This window comes from Oncorhynchus clarkii, chromosome 22 (assembly GCF_045791955.1).
Source record: "Oncorhynchus clarkii lewisi isolate Uvic-CL-2024 chromosome 22, UVic_Ocla_1.0, whole genome shotgun sequence".
Lineage (NCBI taxonomy): Eukaryota > Metazoa > Chordata > Actinopteri > Salmoniformes > Salmonidae > Oncorhynchus > Oncorhynchus clarkii.
The window spans coordinates 42,877,894-42,890,567 of record NC_092168.1 but is presented as its reverse complement, the minus strand read 5'-3'; the positions used below and the strand labels follow the sequence as shown (position 1 = coordinate 42,890,567).

The 12,674-nt window shown below is 42.8% G+C and overlaps 2 protein-coding genes across 2 annotated transcripts in view; one reads left to right on the top strand and one right to left on the bottom strand.

Annotated features, from left to right (window-relative positions):
* Positions 1-12,674, top strand: part of LOC139380929 (major histocompatibility complex class I-related gene protein-like) — a 401,721-nt gene that overhangs the window by 117,990 nt on the left and 271,057 nt on the right. The gene's annotated exons all lie outside the window — the stretch shown is intronic.
* LOC139380928 (aryl hydrocarbon receptor-like) overlaps positions 1-12,674 on the bottom strand; it is an 80,046-nt gene that overhangs the window by 46,060 nt on the left and 21,312 nt on the right. The window contains exon 2 of the mRNA XM_071124096.1: positions 7,195-7,382. Within this exon, the coding sequence (XP_070980197.1) occupies positions 7,195-7,382 (188 nt within the window). The remainder of the gene's footprint in view (positions 1-7,194; positions 7,383-12,674) is intronic.

Sequence of the window (12,674 nt, the reverse complement as noted above, 5' to 3'; positions counted from 1 at the left end):
TGAAGATGAGCTGAGCTGAGTTACTGAGGATTCAATGAGAATGTGAATAAACAAGCCATTTGTTTTTTGTACAGATACAGTGCCTTGCGAAAGTATTCGGCCCCCTTGAACTTTGCGACCTTTTGCCACATTTCAGGCTTCAAACATAAAGATATAAAACTATTTTTTTGTGAAGAATCAACAACAAGTGGGACACAATCATGAAGTGGAACGACATTTATTGGATATTTCAAACTTTTTTAACAAATCAAAAACTGAAAAATTGGGCGTGCAAAATTATTCAGCCCCCTTAAGTTAATACTTTGTAGCGCCAACTTTTGCTGCGATTACAGCTGTAAGTCGCTTGGGGTATGTCTCTATCAGTTTTGCACATTGAGAGACTGACATTTTTTCCCATTCCTCCTTGCAAAACAGCTCGAGCTCAGTGAGGTTGGATGGAGAGCATTTGTGAACAGCAGTTTTCAGTTCTTTCCACAGATTCTCGATTGGATTCAGGTCTGGACTTTGACTTGGCCATTCTAACACCTGGATATGTTTATTTTTGAACCATTCCATTGTAGATTTTGCTTTATGTTTTGGATCATTGTCTTGTTGGAAGACAAATCTCCGTCCCAGTCTCAGGTCTTTTGCAGACTCCATCAGGTTTTCTTCCAGAATGGTCCTGTATTTGGCTCCATCCATCTTCCCATCAATTTTAACCATCTTCCCTGTCCCTGCTGAAGAAAAGCAGGCCCAAACCATGATGCTGCCACCACCATGTTTGACAGTGGGGATGGTGTGCTCAGCTGTGTTGCTTTTACGCCAAACATAACGTTTTGCATTGTTGCCAAAAAGTTCAATTTTGGTTTCATCTGACCAGAGCACCTTCTTCCACATGTTTGGTGTGTCTCCCAGGTGGCTTGTGGCAAACTTTAAACGACACTTTTTATGGATATCTTTAAGAAATGGCTTTCTTATTGCCACTCTTCCATAAAGGCCAGATTTGTGCAATATACGACTGATTGTTGTCCTATGGACAGAGTCTCCTACCTCAGCTGTAGATCTCTGCAGTTCATCCAGAGTGATCATGGGCCTCTTGGCTGCATCTCTGATCAGTCTTCTCCTTGTATGAGCTGAAAGTTTAGAGGGACGGCCAGGTCTTGGTAGATTTGCAGTGGTCTGATACTCCTTCCATTTCAATATTATCGCTTGCACAGTGCTCCTTGGGATGTTTAAAGCTTGGGAAATCTTTTTGTATCCAAATCCGGCTTTAAACTTCTTCACAACAGTATCTCGGACCTGCCTGGTGTGTTCCTTGTTCTTCATGATGCTCTCTGCGCTTTTAACGGACCTCTGAGACTATCACAGTGCAGGTGCATTTATACGGAGACTTGATTACACACAGGTGGATTGTATTTATCATCATTAGTCATTTAGGTCAACATTGGATCATTCAGAGATCCTCACTGAACTTCTGGAGAGAGTTTGCTGCACTGAAAGTAAAGGGGCTGAATAATTTTGCACGTCCAATTGTTCAGTTTTTGATTTGTTAAAAAAGTTTGAAATATCCAATAAATGTCGTTCCACTTCATGATTGTGTCCCACTTGTTGTTGATTCTTCACAAAAAAATACAGTTTTATATCTTTATGTTTGAAGCCTGAAATGTGGCAAAAGGTCGCAAAGTTCAAGGGGGCCGAATACTTTCGCAAGGCACTGTATAACTGCCCATATACACCATCGTCTAGAGTTGTGCAGGGTTGAGAGTGGAAAAGGACATGGAGACTGAGAGGATATGTTGGCGGTGCCTGAGGTGCCAAGATAACTGACTCAGCAAGTCATCTGCCAACACTCCGGCTTTGATGTCTGTTAACCCTTAATGGCTGACATGTTGAGGGTGTTGGAGTTGGTTTTTCAACGATGAGTCATCTTATGAGTCACTGGACATTGTTCTGTATAATTTAGAACCAAACATTTGGTTTATGTCAGTGTCTTGGTCCTAGTCACAGGATAAGTGTGTGTGTTTATGGGGGGGGGGACAACAACGACATGGAAGGGTCACAAAAGGGTTCTTCAGCTGTCCCCATAGGAGGACCCTTCTTGGTTCCAGGTAGAACCCTCTGTGGAAAGGAACCCAAACCCATACCTAGTACCAAAAATAGTTCTACAAAGGGTTCTCCTCTGGGGACAGAGGACTTTCTCCTATCGATTATCATCAACCACAACAACACATGGTAAAAAAAGAGTTAAAGATTTGATGATCGGAAATTCATAGAAATGGTTAGATAGAAGGACCATTAAGACATGGTAAACCAAGACAGATGCTGATTGGAGTATTTTGCTATGAGTATTTTTTTAAACAATTATTTTGGTTCAGGAATCATGTTCTCCACAGCCCGTTTATATAACTATTTTTGTTGCCATGTTCCCCATCACAGCCATGACGTATCAGAGAGATTCACTGAGGTACAGTAAATCCATTTAAATGATACAGTATAATAAAAAGCATCCTATTTTGTGGTCTACTAACCAAGTGCATTACTGGAGACAAGTTTGTTGTGGTCTGATTTGAAAGTAAAAATGAACCCAGAGGCTCCAAACATTTGGGTGACTCTGGTTAGACACCCAACATCTTGATGTATCCCTTGTGTCTTAAGGTACAAAAAATAACCCACCACTATGTGTAACAGCAGAGAAAACCCCCTAAATAATATTTTTTCAACTTGAAATTTGATGACTTTTCCTAGAGGGTACAAAGATTGTCTAACACGGAACCCAAACCGGCTGCGAGCGTGCGCCATCGTGTGCCATCGTGAATACATTTATTTTGTCCCCACCACACCAAATGCGATCACGACACGCAGGTTAAAATATCAAAACAAACTCTGAACCAATTACATTAATTTGGGGACTGGTCAAAAAGCATTAAACCTTTATGGCAATTTAGCTAGCTAGCTTGCACTTGCTAGCTAATTTGTCCTATTTAGCTAGCTTGCTGTTGCTAGTTAATTTGTCCTGGGATATAAACATTGTTATTTTACCTGAAATGCACAAGGTCCTCTACTCCAACAATTAATCCACACATAAAACAGTCAACCGAATCATCTCTCGTCCTTCTGGGCCTTTTCTTCTCATGACTTAATATTGTGATTGGCAACTTTGATAAATTAGGTGCATTAGCGCCACTGACCTTGTTCGTCTTTCAGTCACCCACGTGGGTATAACCAATGAGGAGATGGCACGTGGGTACCTGCTTCTATGAACCAATGATGAGATGGGAGAGGCAGGACTTGCAGCACAATCTATCTATTTTATCCCTTGGCAATGCAGACGCTCGTTGGTGCGCGCGAGCAGTGTGGGTGCAATCATTTAATAATATAGATTTCTACATTTATTTTGCAACACTCGTGCACGCTACTTGAGTGGTGTAGTCAGCCTGTTAGGGTCATTTTTGACCAGGCAGTTATAAAATCATTCACACACCACAAAAACCACAAAGACACACACACACACATGAGAAATTGAGATTGTGTGCGCTACTGATTGAAATCAGACAAAACTAATGTGCAGCATCTCCCCTCCACGACCCCACACATGACTCAAGTTCACAGACAAAATAAACAAAATGTCAGACAAAATAAATATTTATTGAAAGCATTGTTTACTAATGGGGAATGCAGTCAGAGACTATAAAAGGTGCTGCAGATGACAGTCCCCCCAGTTCTCTCTTTGCTGAAGCCATGAGTGCACGTTTCAGTGCCCAACAGGTTGTAGATCTGATTTATTCAGATGTCCAGGAGGAAAAAAAGAGGACAATGATTTTGAAGAGGATGAGGTATCTGAAGAAGAAGATGGGGAAGAATACAACCCAGAGCACGATGCATCATCTTCAGATGAAGGAGAAATAACCCAAGCTGAAAGAGACATTTTTGAAAAAGAACAGCATAACAACATGGTCCTTGTCACCATATGACAACCAAGGCAGGATGGCAGCACAAAATGGAAAAAAGGATGACCCCAGGGCCCACAAGACATGCATTTGCCCATGCCCAGGACATCGACTCAACATTTTACATGTTCATCACACCAGCCATCAAAATAATAATCCTGGAGATGACAAATTTGGAGGGTTTAAATAAATATTTAATAAATGTGAGTCAAGACCTGCAAGACGTGTGAGAGACAAACTTGTCGGCCATAATAGAGATCTAGGAGAAGTGGGTGGAGCGTCTGCCATACCTCTACAACCCTGGGCCTGAAGTAATGGATGAGCAACTGGTTCCATTCAGAGGTAAGTTTTTATTTTCATATCTGTAATGTAAGTGATTTATGTGATTGTTTTTTGTGACACGGATACTCCCTTTCTGGGAGTATATGCCCAGCAAGCCAGCGAAGTATGGCATCAAGATATGGGTGGCCTGTAACGCACAATCCAGCTACGCTTGGAAGATGCAAGTCTGCACAGGGAAGCTGACCAGCGGAGGCCCGGAGAAGAACCAGGGGATGCGGGCTGTGCTTGATGTGACAGATGGACTGAGGGAGTCACGTATGACAATTTGTTCACCTCTTATGAAGAGGAAGATCACCATGGTTGGCACAGTTAGAAAGAACAAGCCTGAGCTCCAACCTGCACTCCTCTCAACAAGGGGGAGAGAGGCCTTTACAGCTGGGAAAGGCACTTTCAAAAAAGGGAGCGCCTTGCCCGCACAGCAGCCTCTGCAACGCTTGTGAAAGCTATTCAGGGAGCTGAATCTTGTCCTTATCCACCTGAGGCTGCAGCTGGGGCAGGCAAGAGGAGGAGATGCCAATTCTGCCCCCCAAAGAAGCACTGTAAAACAAACACTATGTGCTGGACGTGAGGAATACATCTGCTAAGTTCATGCACACACAAATGTATACTGTCCTACATGTGCTAAATAGAGTTGATTGATTTATGTTCAGCATGTTTTTGTTTTGTATCTATTATATTATTTTATTCTCATTTATTGTTGTTGTTTATTAACCTCGTGGGTGGGGGCAATGGTTCAAAAAATGTGAGAAGAAAAAGTACAAGACTTATTGCTTCCCTTCAATAAAATGAATTCAAAACAACTTTTTTCACATTTCTGGTACTTTCTTAGGCTATACAAGTGCTATCTCTTGCCTACAAATGTATGTTTATACCTATGCAGTGCCTTGAGCAATAATAATAATAACAATAATAAAGTAATAGGAAAGAAAACGGGTGTGTTGTAATAAAAATGAGTGGTGTCCACTGATTAAATGCATTATTTCTGCATTGTGAAGAGTGAAAACCCAGACATTTACAACGTTTGTGATGAATGACAGGTTGTTTCTTCATGCAAAATAGATTTGGGGTTTAAAATTCAATTAAGCTGCTTTATTTTAGGGTTTAGTGAAGGCGGGTCATTTTTTACCCTTAGGACAAGGAGAGTATGCAGAATGCTAAGACTACACAAGGGTTATTAATGTCTGCGCTCTGTTGCTGTCCTGCTGCCCACCCACTTGTCATTGTTGTCATGTTTACATGTCCTGGGTCAGCTGATGCTCTGCTAAATACTGTAGTCTACTACACAACATTTCCTCAAGAGGCTTTAGTTTCTTACTGCATCTGTCTATTCTCTTTGGGTTATTTTGACACTGACAGGACATACTGTACACAACACCATTTATTCACCAAGTTCTCTCCTTAACTGCTTTGTAATCCGTAGACTGCACTGATCTTTGATGAGAATATAAGTTGTTAATTGTCTGGTTGATTAACTTCTCTAGGGTAGGGGGCAGCATTGGGAATTTTGGATGAAAAGCGTGCCCAAATTAAACTGCCTGCTACTCAGCCATAAAAGCTATAATATGCATATACAGTGGATTTGGATAGAAAACACACTGAAGTTTCTAAAACTGTTTGAATGATGTCTGTGAGTATAACATAATTCATATGGCAGGCAAAAACCTGAGAAAAAATCCAACCAGGAGGTGGGAAATCTGAGGTTTGTAGTTTTTCAACTCATTCCCTATTGAAGATACAGTAGGATATTGGTCATGTTGCACTTCCGAAGGCTTCCACTAGATGTCACCAGTCTTTAGAACCTTGTTTGATGCTTCTACTGTGAAGTGGGTGCGATTGAGAGTAGAATGAGTCAGGGCTCTGCCAGAGAGCCACGAGCTCAATCTCACGCGTTCACGTGATAGTTAGCTCTTTTCCATTGCAATTCTACAGACAAAGGAATTCTCCGCTTGGAACATTATTGAAGATTTATGTTAAAAACATCCTAAAGATTGATTCTATACATCGTTTGACATACGGAATGTAACGGAACTTTTTTACTTTTCGTCTGCTGCTAGTGACCGCGCGTCATGAGTTTGGAATACTGGGCTGAGTGCGCTAACAAAAAGGAGGTATTTGGACATAAATGATGGACATTATCGAACAAAACAAACATTTATTGTGGAACCGGGATTCCTGGGAGTGCATTCTGATGAAGGTCATCAAAGGTAAGTTAATATTTATAATGCTATTTCTGACTTCTGTTGACTCCACAGCATGGCGGATATCTGTTTGGGTTGTTTTGGTCTCTGAGTGCCGTACACAGATTATTGCATGGTGTGATTTTTCCATAAAGTTGTTAAAAATCTGACACAGAGGTTGCATTAAGGAGACAGTTGTATCTTTTAGCAATGTTTATTATGAGTATTTCTGTAAATTGATGTGGCTTTCTGCAAAATCACCAGATGTTTTGGAACTACTGAACATAACGCGCCAATGTAAACTCAGATTTTTTAAATATAAATATGAACTTACCGAACAAAACATACATGTATTGTGTAACATGAAGTCCTATGAGTGTCATCTGATGAAGATCATCAAAGGTTAGTGATTAATTTTATCTATATTTCTGCTTTTTGTAACTCCTCTCTTTGGCTGGAAAAATGGCTGTATTTTTCTGTGACTTGGCTCTGACCTAACATAATTGTTTGGTTTGCTTTCATCGTTAAGCCTTTTTGAAATCGGACACTGTGGCTGGATTTACAACAAGTGTATCTTTAAAATGGTGTAAAATACATGTATGTTTGAGGAATTTTAATTATGGGATTTCTGTTGTTTTGAATTTGGCGCCCTATAGTTTCACTGGCTGTTGACGAGGTGGGACGCTACCATCCCACGTACCCTAGAGAGGTTAATTTGGTACTTGACTGGTACTTGATATGAAACTCACTTTTGAAGAAGCTCTTCACCTTCAGGTAGCCGACGCTGATGCGGAGCACAGAGAGTTTGTCCAGGCGAGAGCGCACATCCTCAGGGAATGGTAGGAGGCCTGTCAGCCTGTCCAGCTCCCCATTCAGCCGATCCCGGTGGCGTTTGGATGGGTTCGACTTGACCACATCTGGAGCAGGAGATTTCTTGCTAAGGGGAAAGGAGACAAGATCATTATGGTTAGTTAGACAATAGGTACTTATTGTGCTGATTCTAAATTACTACAGTGGTCTCTATAGAAGGAAATCTGATTGTGATCATTATTGTTGAGAGATGATGTACCTTGTTGTAAAATGAATGTGTATACCAGCATTACAGGTAAACAATCTTTGGATGACAACACTTTACTGGATGACAAGCTGCATACTGGACCCTATTCCAACCAAACTACTGAAAGAGCTGCTTCCTGTGCTTGGCCCTCCTATGTTGAACATAGTAAACGGCTCTCTATCCACCGGATGTGTACCAAACTCACTAAAAGTAGCAGTAATAAAGCCTCTTGAAAAAGCCAAACCTTGACACAGAAAATATAAAAAACTATCGGCCTATATTGAATCTTCCATTCCTCTCAAAAATGTTAGAAAAAGCTGTTGCTCACTGCCTTCCTGAAGACAATGTATACGAAATGCTTCAGTCTGGTTTTAGATCCCATCATAGCACTGAGACTGCTCTTGTGAAGGTGGTAAATTACCTTTTAATGGCGTCAGACTGAAGCTCTGCATCTGTCCACGGCTCCTAGACTAGAGGTCGACAGATTAATCGGATAAAAAAAATAAAACATTTATACCTTTATTTAACTAGGCAAGTCAGTTAAGAACACATTCTTATTTTCAATGACAGGCCTAGGAACGGTCCGTTAACTGCCTCGTTCAGGGGCAGAACGACAGATTTTCACCTTGTCAGCTCGGGGGATTCAATCTTGCAACCTTACAGTTAACTAGTCCAACACAATAATGACCTGCCTCTCTCTCGTTGCACTCCACAAGGAGACTGCCTGTTACGCGAATCTTGGCCATGTTCTGTTATAATCTCCACCCGGCACAGCCAGAAGAGGACTGGCCACCCCTCATAGCCTGGTTCCTCTCTAGGTTTCTTCCTAGGTTTTGGCCTTTCTAGGGAGTTTTTCCTAGCCACCGTGCTTCTACACCTGCATTGCTTTCTGTTTGGGGTTTTAGGCTGGGTTTCTGTACAGCACTTTGAGATATCAGCTGATGTAAGAAGGGCTATATAAATACATTTGATTTGATGACAACACAACAGCAACAAAGACTGGACACATCATAACTTTAGACAGCTTAGCCACAATATGGGTCTGTGACCTAATGCTATTATAGCTACATTTCATGAGCTTGTAATGCTTGTAACGCCTGGCAAGAGTGACATCCACTGAAATAAGAAGCCTGAATCATGTAACAATGGAAGAATTTCCTAACACTGAAAGGAGCAAAGGGGAACAGGAAGTTTTTAAAACCATGCTACAGACTCCAGTCACCCAAGTCATAGACTGTTCTTTCTGCTACCACACGGCAAGCGGTACCAGAGTGCCAAGTCTAGGTCCAAAAGGCTCCTTAACAGCTTCTACCCCCAAGCCAGAAGACTGCTGAACAAATGGCCACCTGGAATATTTACATTGACCCCCCCACTCTCAATTTTTTTAATTGCATTGTTGGTTAAGGGCTTGTAAGTAAGCATTTCACTGTTGAATTTGGCGCATGTGACTAATAAAATTTGATTTGAACCCAGGCTGAATCACTTCAGTCACCCTGGCTAGCAGGCCCTGCATGAGCATGGCTTCCTCTGAGTTGGGTTTATGACACACGCTAATAAAAACATGAATAGTTTCAAAACCCAGTGAGCAATAGTGGTGCACCGCTTACAGTACTGAAACTCCAGCTTGAACGCAGGAAAGACGAGGCAACTCGTAAACATGACTAATAAACACAGTGAAGCACACTGTTTTCTAGGGGAATCATTATACACGGCTCAAAAAAATAAAGGGAACACTTAAACAACCCAATGTAACCCCAAGTCAATCATACTTCTGTGAAATCATACTGTCCACTTAGGAAGCAACACTGATTGACAATACATTTCACGTGCTGTTGTGCAAATGGAATAGACAACAGGTGGAAATGATAGGCATTTAGCAAGACACCCCCCAATAAAGGAGTGGTTCTGCAGGTGGGGACCACAGACCACTTCTCAGTTCCTATGCTTCCTGGCTGATGTTTTGGTCACTTTTGAATGCTGGCGGTGCCTTCACTCTAGTGGTAGCATGAGACGGAGTCTACAACCCACACAAGTGGCTCAGGTAGTGCAGCTCATCCAGGATGGCACATCAATGCGAGATGTGGCAAGAAGGTTTGGTGTGTCCGTCAACGTAGCGTCCAGAGCATGGAGGTGCTACCAGGAGACAGGCCAGTACATCAAGAGACGTGGAGGAGGCCGTAGGAGGGCAACAACCCAGCATTAGGACCGCTACCTCCGCATTTGTGCAAGGAGGAGCAGGAGGAACACTGCCAGAGCCCTGCAAAATGACCTCCAGCAGGCCACAAATGTGCATGTGTCTGCTCAAACGGTCAGAAACAGACTCCATGAGGGTGGTATGGGGGCCCGACGTCCACAGGTGGGGGTTGTGCTTACAGCCCAACACCGTGCAGGACGTTTGGCATTTGCCAGAGAACACCAAGATTGGCAAATTCGCCACTGGCGCCCTGTGCTCTTCACAGATGAAAGCAGGTTCACACTGAGCACATGTGACAGACGTGACAGTCTGGAGACGCCGTGGAGCACGTTCTGCTGCCTGCAACATCCTCCAGCATGACCGGTTTGGCGGTGGGTCAGTCATGATGTGGGGTGGCATTTCTTTGGGGGGCCGCACAGCCCTCCATGTGCTCGCCAGAGGTAGCCTGACTGCCATTAGGTACCGAGATGAGATCCTCAGACCCCTTGTGAGACCATATGCTGGTGCGGTTGGCCCTGGGTTCCTCCTAATACAAGACAATGCTAGACCTCATGTGGCTGGAGTGTGTCAGAAGTTCCTGCAAGAGGAAGGCATTGATGCTATGGACTGGCCCGCCCGTTCCCCAGACCTGAATCCAATTGAGCACATCTGGGACATCATGTCTCGCTCCATCCACCAACGCCACGTTGCACCACAGACTGTCCAGGAGTTGGCGGATGCTTTAGTCCAGGTCTGGGAGGAGATCCCTCAGGAGACCATCCGCCACCTCATCAGGAGCATACCCAGGCGTTGTAGGGAGGTCATACAGGCAAGTGGAGGCCACACACACTACTGAGCCTCATTTTGACTTGTTTTAAGGACATTACATCAAAGTTGGATCAGCCTGTAGTGTGGTTTTCCACTGTAATTTTGAGTGTGACTCCAAATCCAGACCTCCATGGGTTGATAAATTTGATTTCCATTGATAATTTTTGTGTGATTCTGTTGTCAGCACATTCAACTATGTAAAGAAAAAACTATTTAATAAGAATATTTAATTCATTTAGATCTAGGATGTGTTATTTTAGTGTTCCCTTTATTTTTTTTGAGCAGTGTACATTATTTCGCCAAAGGAGATAGGAATCAGTGGAGGCAGTCGCAGCATCTGAGGCCAGAGGGATTTCCTGCTTTTGAGGAGCAAACTGTACAAAGCGCTACAGTCCGGCTGCTAGCATATACTATACATCACTCCTCTCTACAGTTTCTCCAAGACTAAACTTTCTGCATTAGAAAAAGCCTGTATAGTGAAAAAAATCTGTAAATAAAATGGACAAAAATCAACAAATAATGTCTGTAAACGTTCACATCTATAGAATAAACACTGTTCACTGTCAAAACCGAGTACTTTCAGGCACAACGGAGGCTATCAGAGGTCTTTGTTTTGCTCCCTGTGGTATTTCACTTCACAGGCAAATGGGTGATAATGTCTTGGGATAAAACTCTTGTTGAAGGCCAAGGTCAAGTTTATGAGTCTCTTGCAGACACATGTCATTAACTGCAAATCAGACACACGTGCTCAGGCTTAAGCCAAGCTTGCTGGGACTGTAGTCCGGAGGCTCTAACTCCCCTCGCACCCGCTGGAGCAAGAACAGAACCCAGGCTCATTTCTGAACTCAAGTGTACGACTTCAATACACCATTTCACTTTTTCAAATGTGGGTTAAGGGTTGGGGGACTGGCAGCTGCTATTTATCTCAAGGGCATTGTTTAAATGGCATCTGTTCCAAAGTTTGAAGTTTAATAGCAACAGGATACAACAGCTGTAAAACAGTATAGTGAAAATGTTAACCTTGAGAGCTCTTTCCCTACACTGCAGTGATAGTAATAACTATAAAATAATTAAAATTAAAATAAAAAAACACACAACAAGTACGCTATAAGCTGAAGAAACACAAGAATACAAGTATATTCAGGTCAGTGTCAGTACCTTTTTCAATGTGCAGGGGTACTGGAGTGGTTGAGGTATGTTTATACATAAAAATATGAGTAATGGTGACCGGTAGCAGGATAAATAGATTAGCTACTAATGGTAATGGCAAACAATAATCAATGAACAGCAGTGTAATGCTATTAATACATCTAATCATCAATCAGTATAACAGCAGCGTAGATGTGAGGTGGTATAAGTGTGTGTGGTCAGTAATGAGTGTATGAGTGAGGGTGTATGTGAGTGTGTGCATGAGAAATGTGTGTTTGCGTGTGAGTAAGAGTGACAGATAAAGTGAGTGTGTGTGTGTGTGTGTGTGTGTGTGTGTGTGTGTGTGTGTGTGTGTGTGTGTGTGTGTGTGTGTGTGTGTGTGTGTAGAGACCCGTGGATGGGCATAGAGTCCGTATGGACAGTTTGTAGGAGAGGGAGAGCAGTACCTGTTAGCTATTTAACAATCTTATGGCCATGGGACAGAAGCTGTTTAGGAGTCTGCTGGAGTCTTTGGACATTTTTCGGCCTTTATCAAACGCCGCCTGAGATGTACGTCCTGGTTTGCTGGGAGCTGTTCCCCAGTGATGCGCTGGGGCATCCGCACCACCCTGTGAAGGGCCTTCCGGTCGAGGTCGGTGCAGTTGTCATACCAGACGGTGATACAACCAGTCAGTATGCTCTCGATGGTGCAACTGTAAAAGTTCCTGAGGATCCATGCCAAATCATGTCAGCCTCCTGAGGGGGAAGAGGGAGAAGAGTGCCGTCTTCACAACTGTGCTGGTGTGAGAGGACCAGGTTAAGTCCTCAGTTATGTGGACACCGAGTAACTTGAAGCTCCACCACGGCTCCGTCGATGTGGATGAGGGTATGGATGAGGGTGTGGATGAGGGTATGGATGGAGGGTATGGGTTCGTTATTTCTTTGCCAAAAGAGCACTATTTTGGTGTCCTCTGGTACATTCCAATGACTTGACTATCAGAAATACACAGCTATATGATTGAATACTTTAATGAGTTTATTGA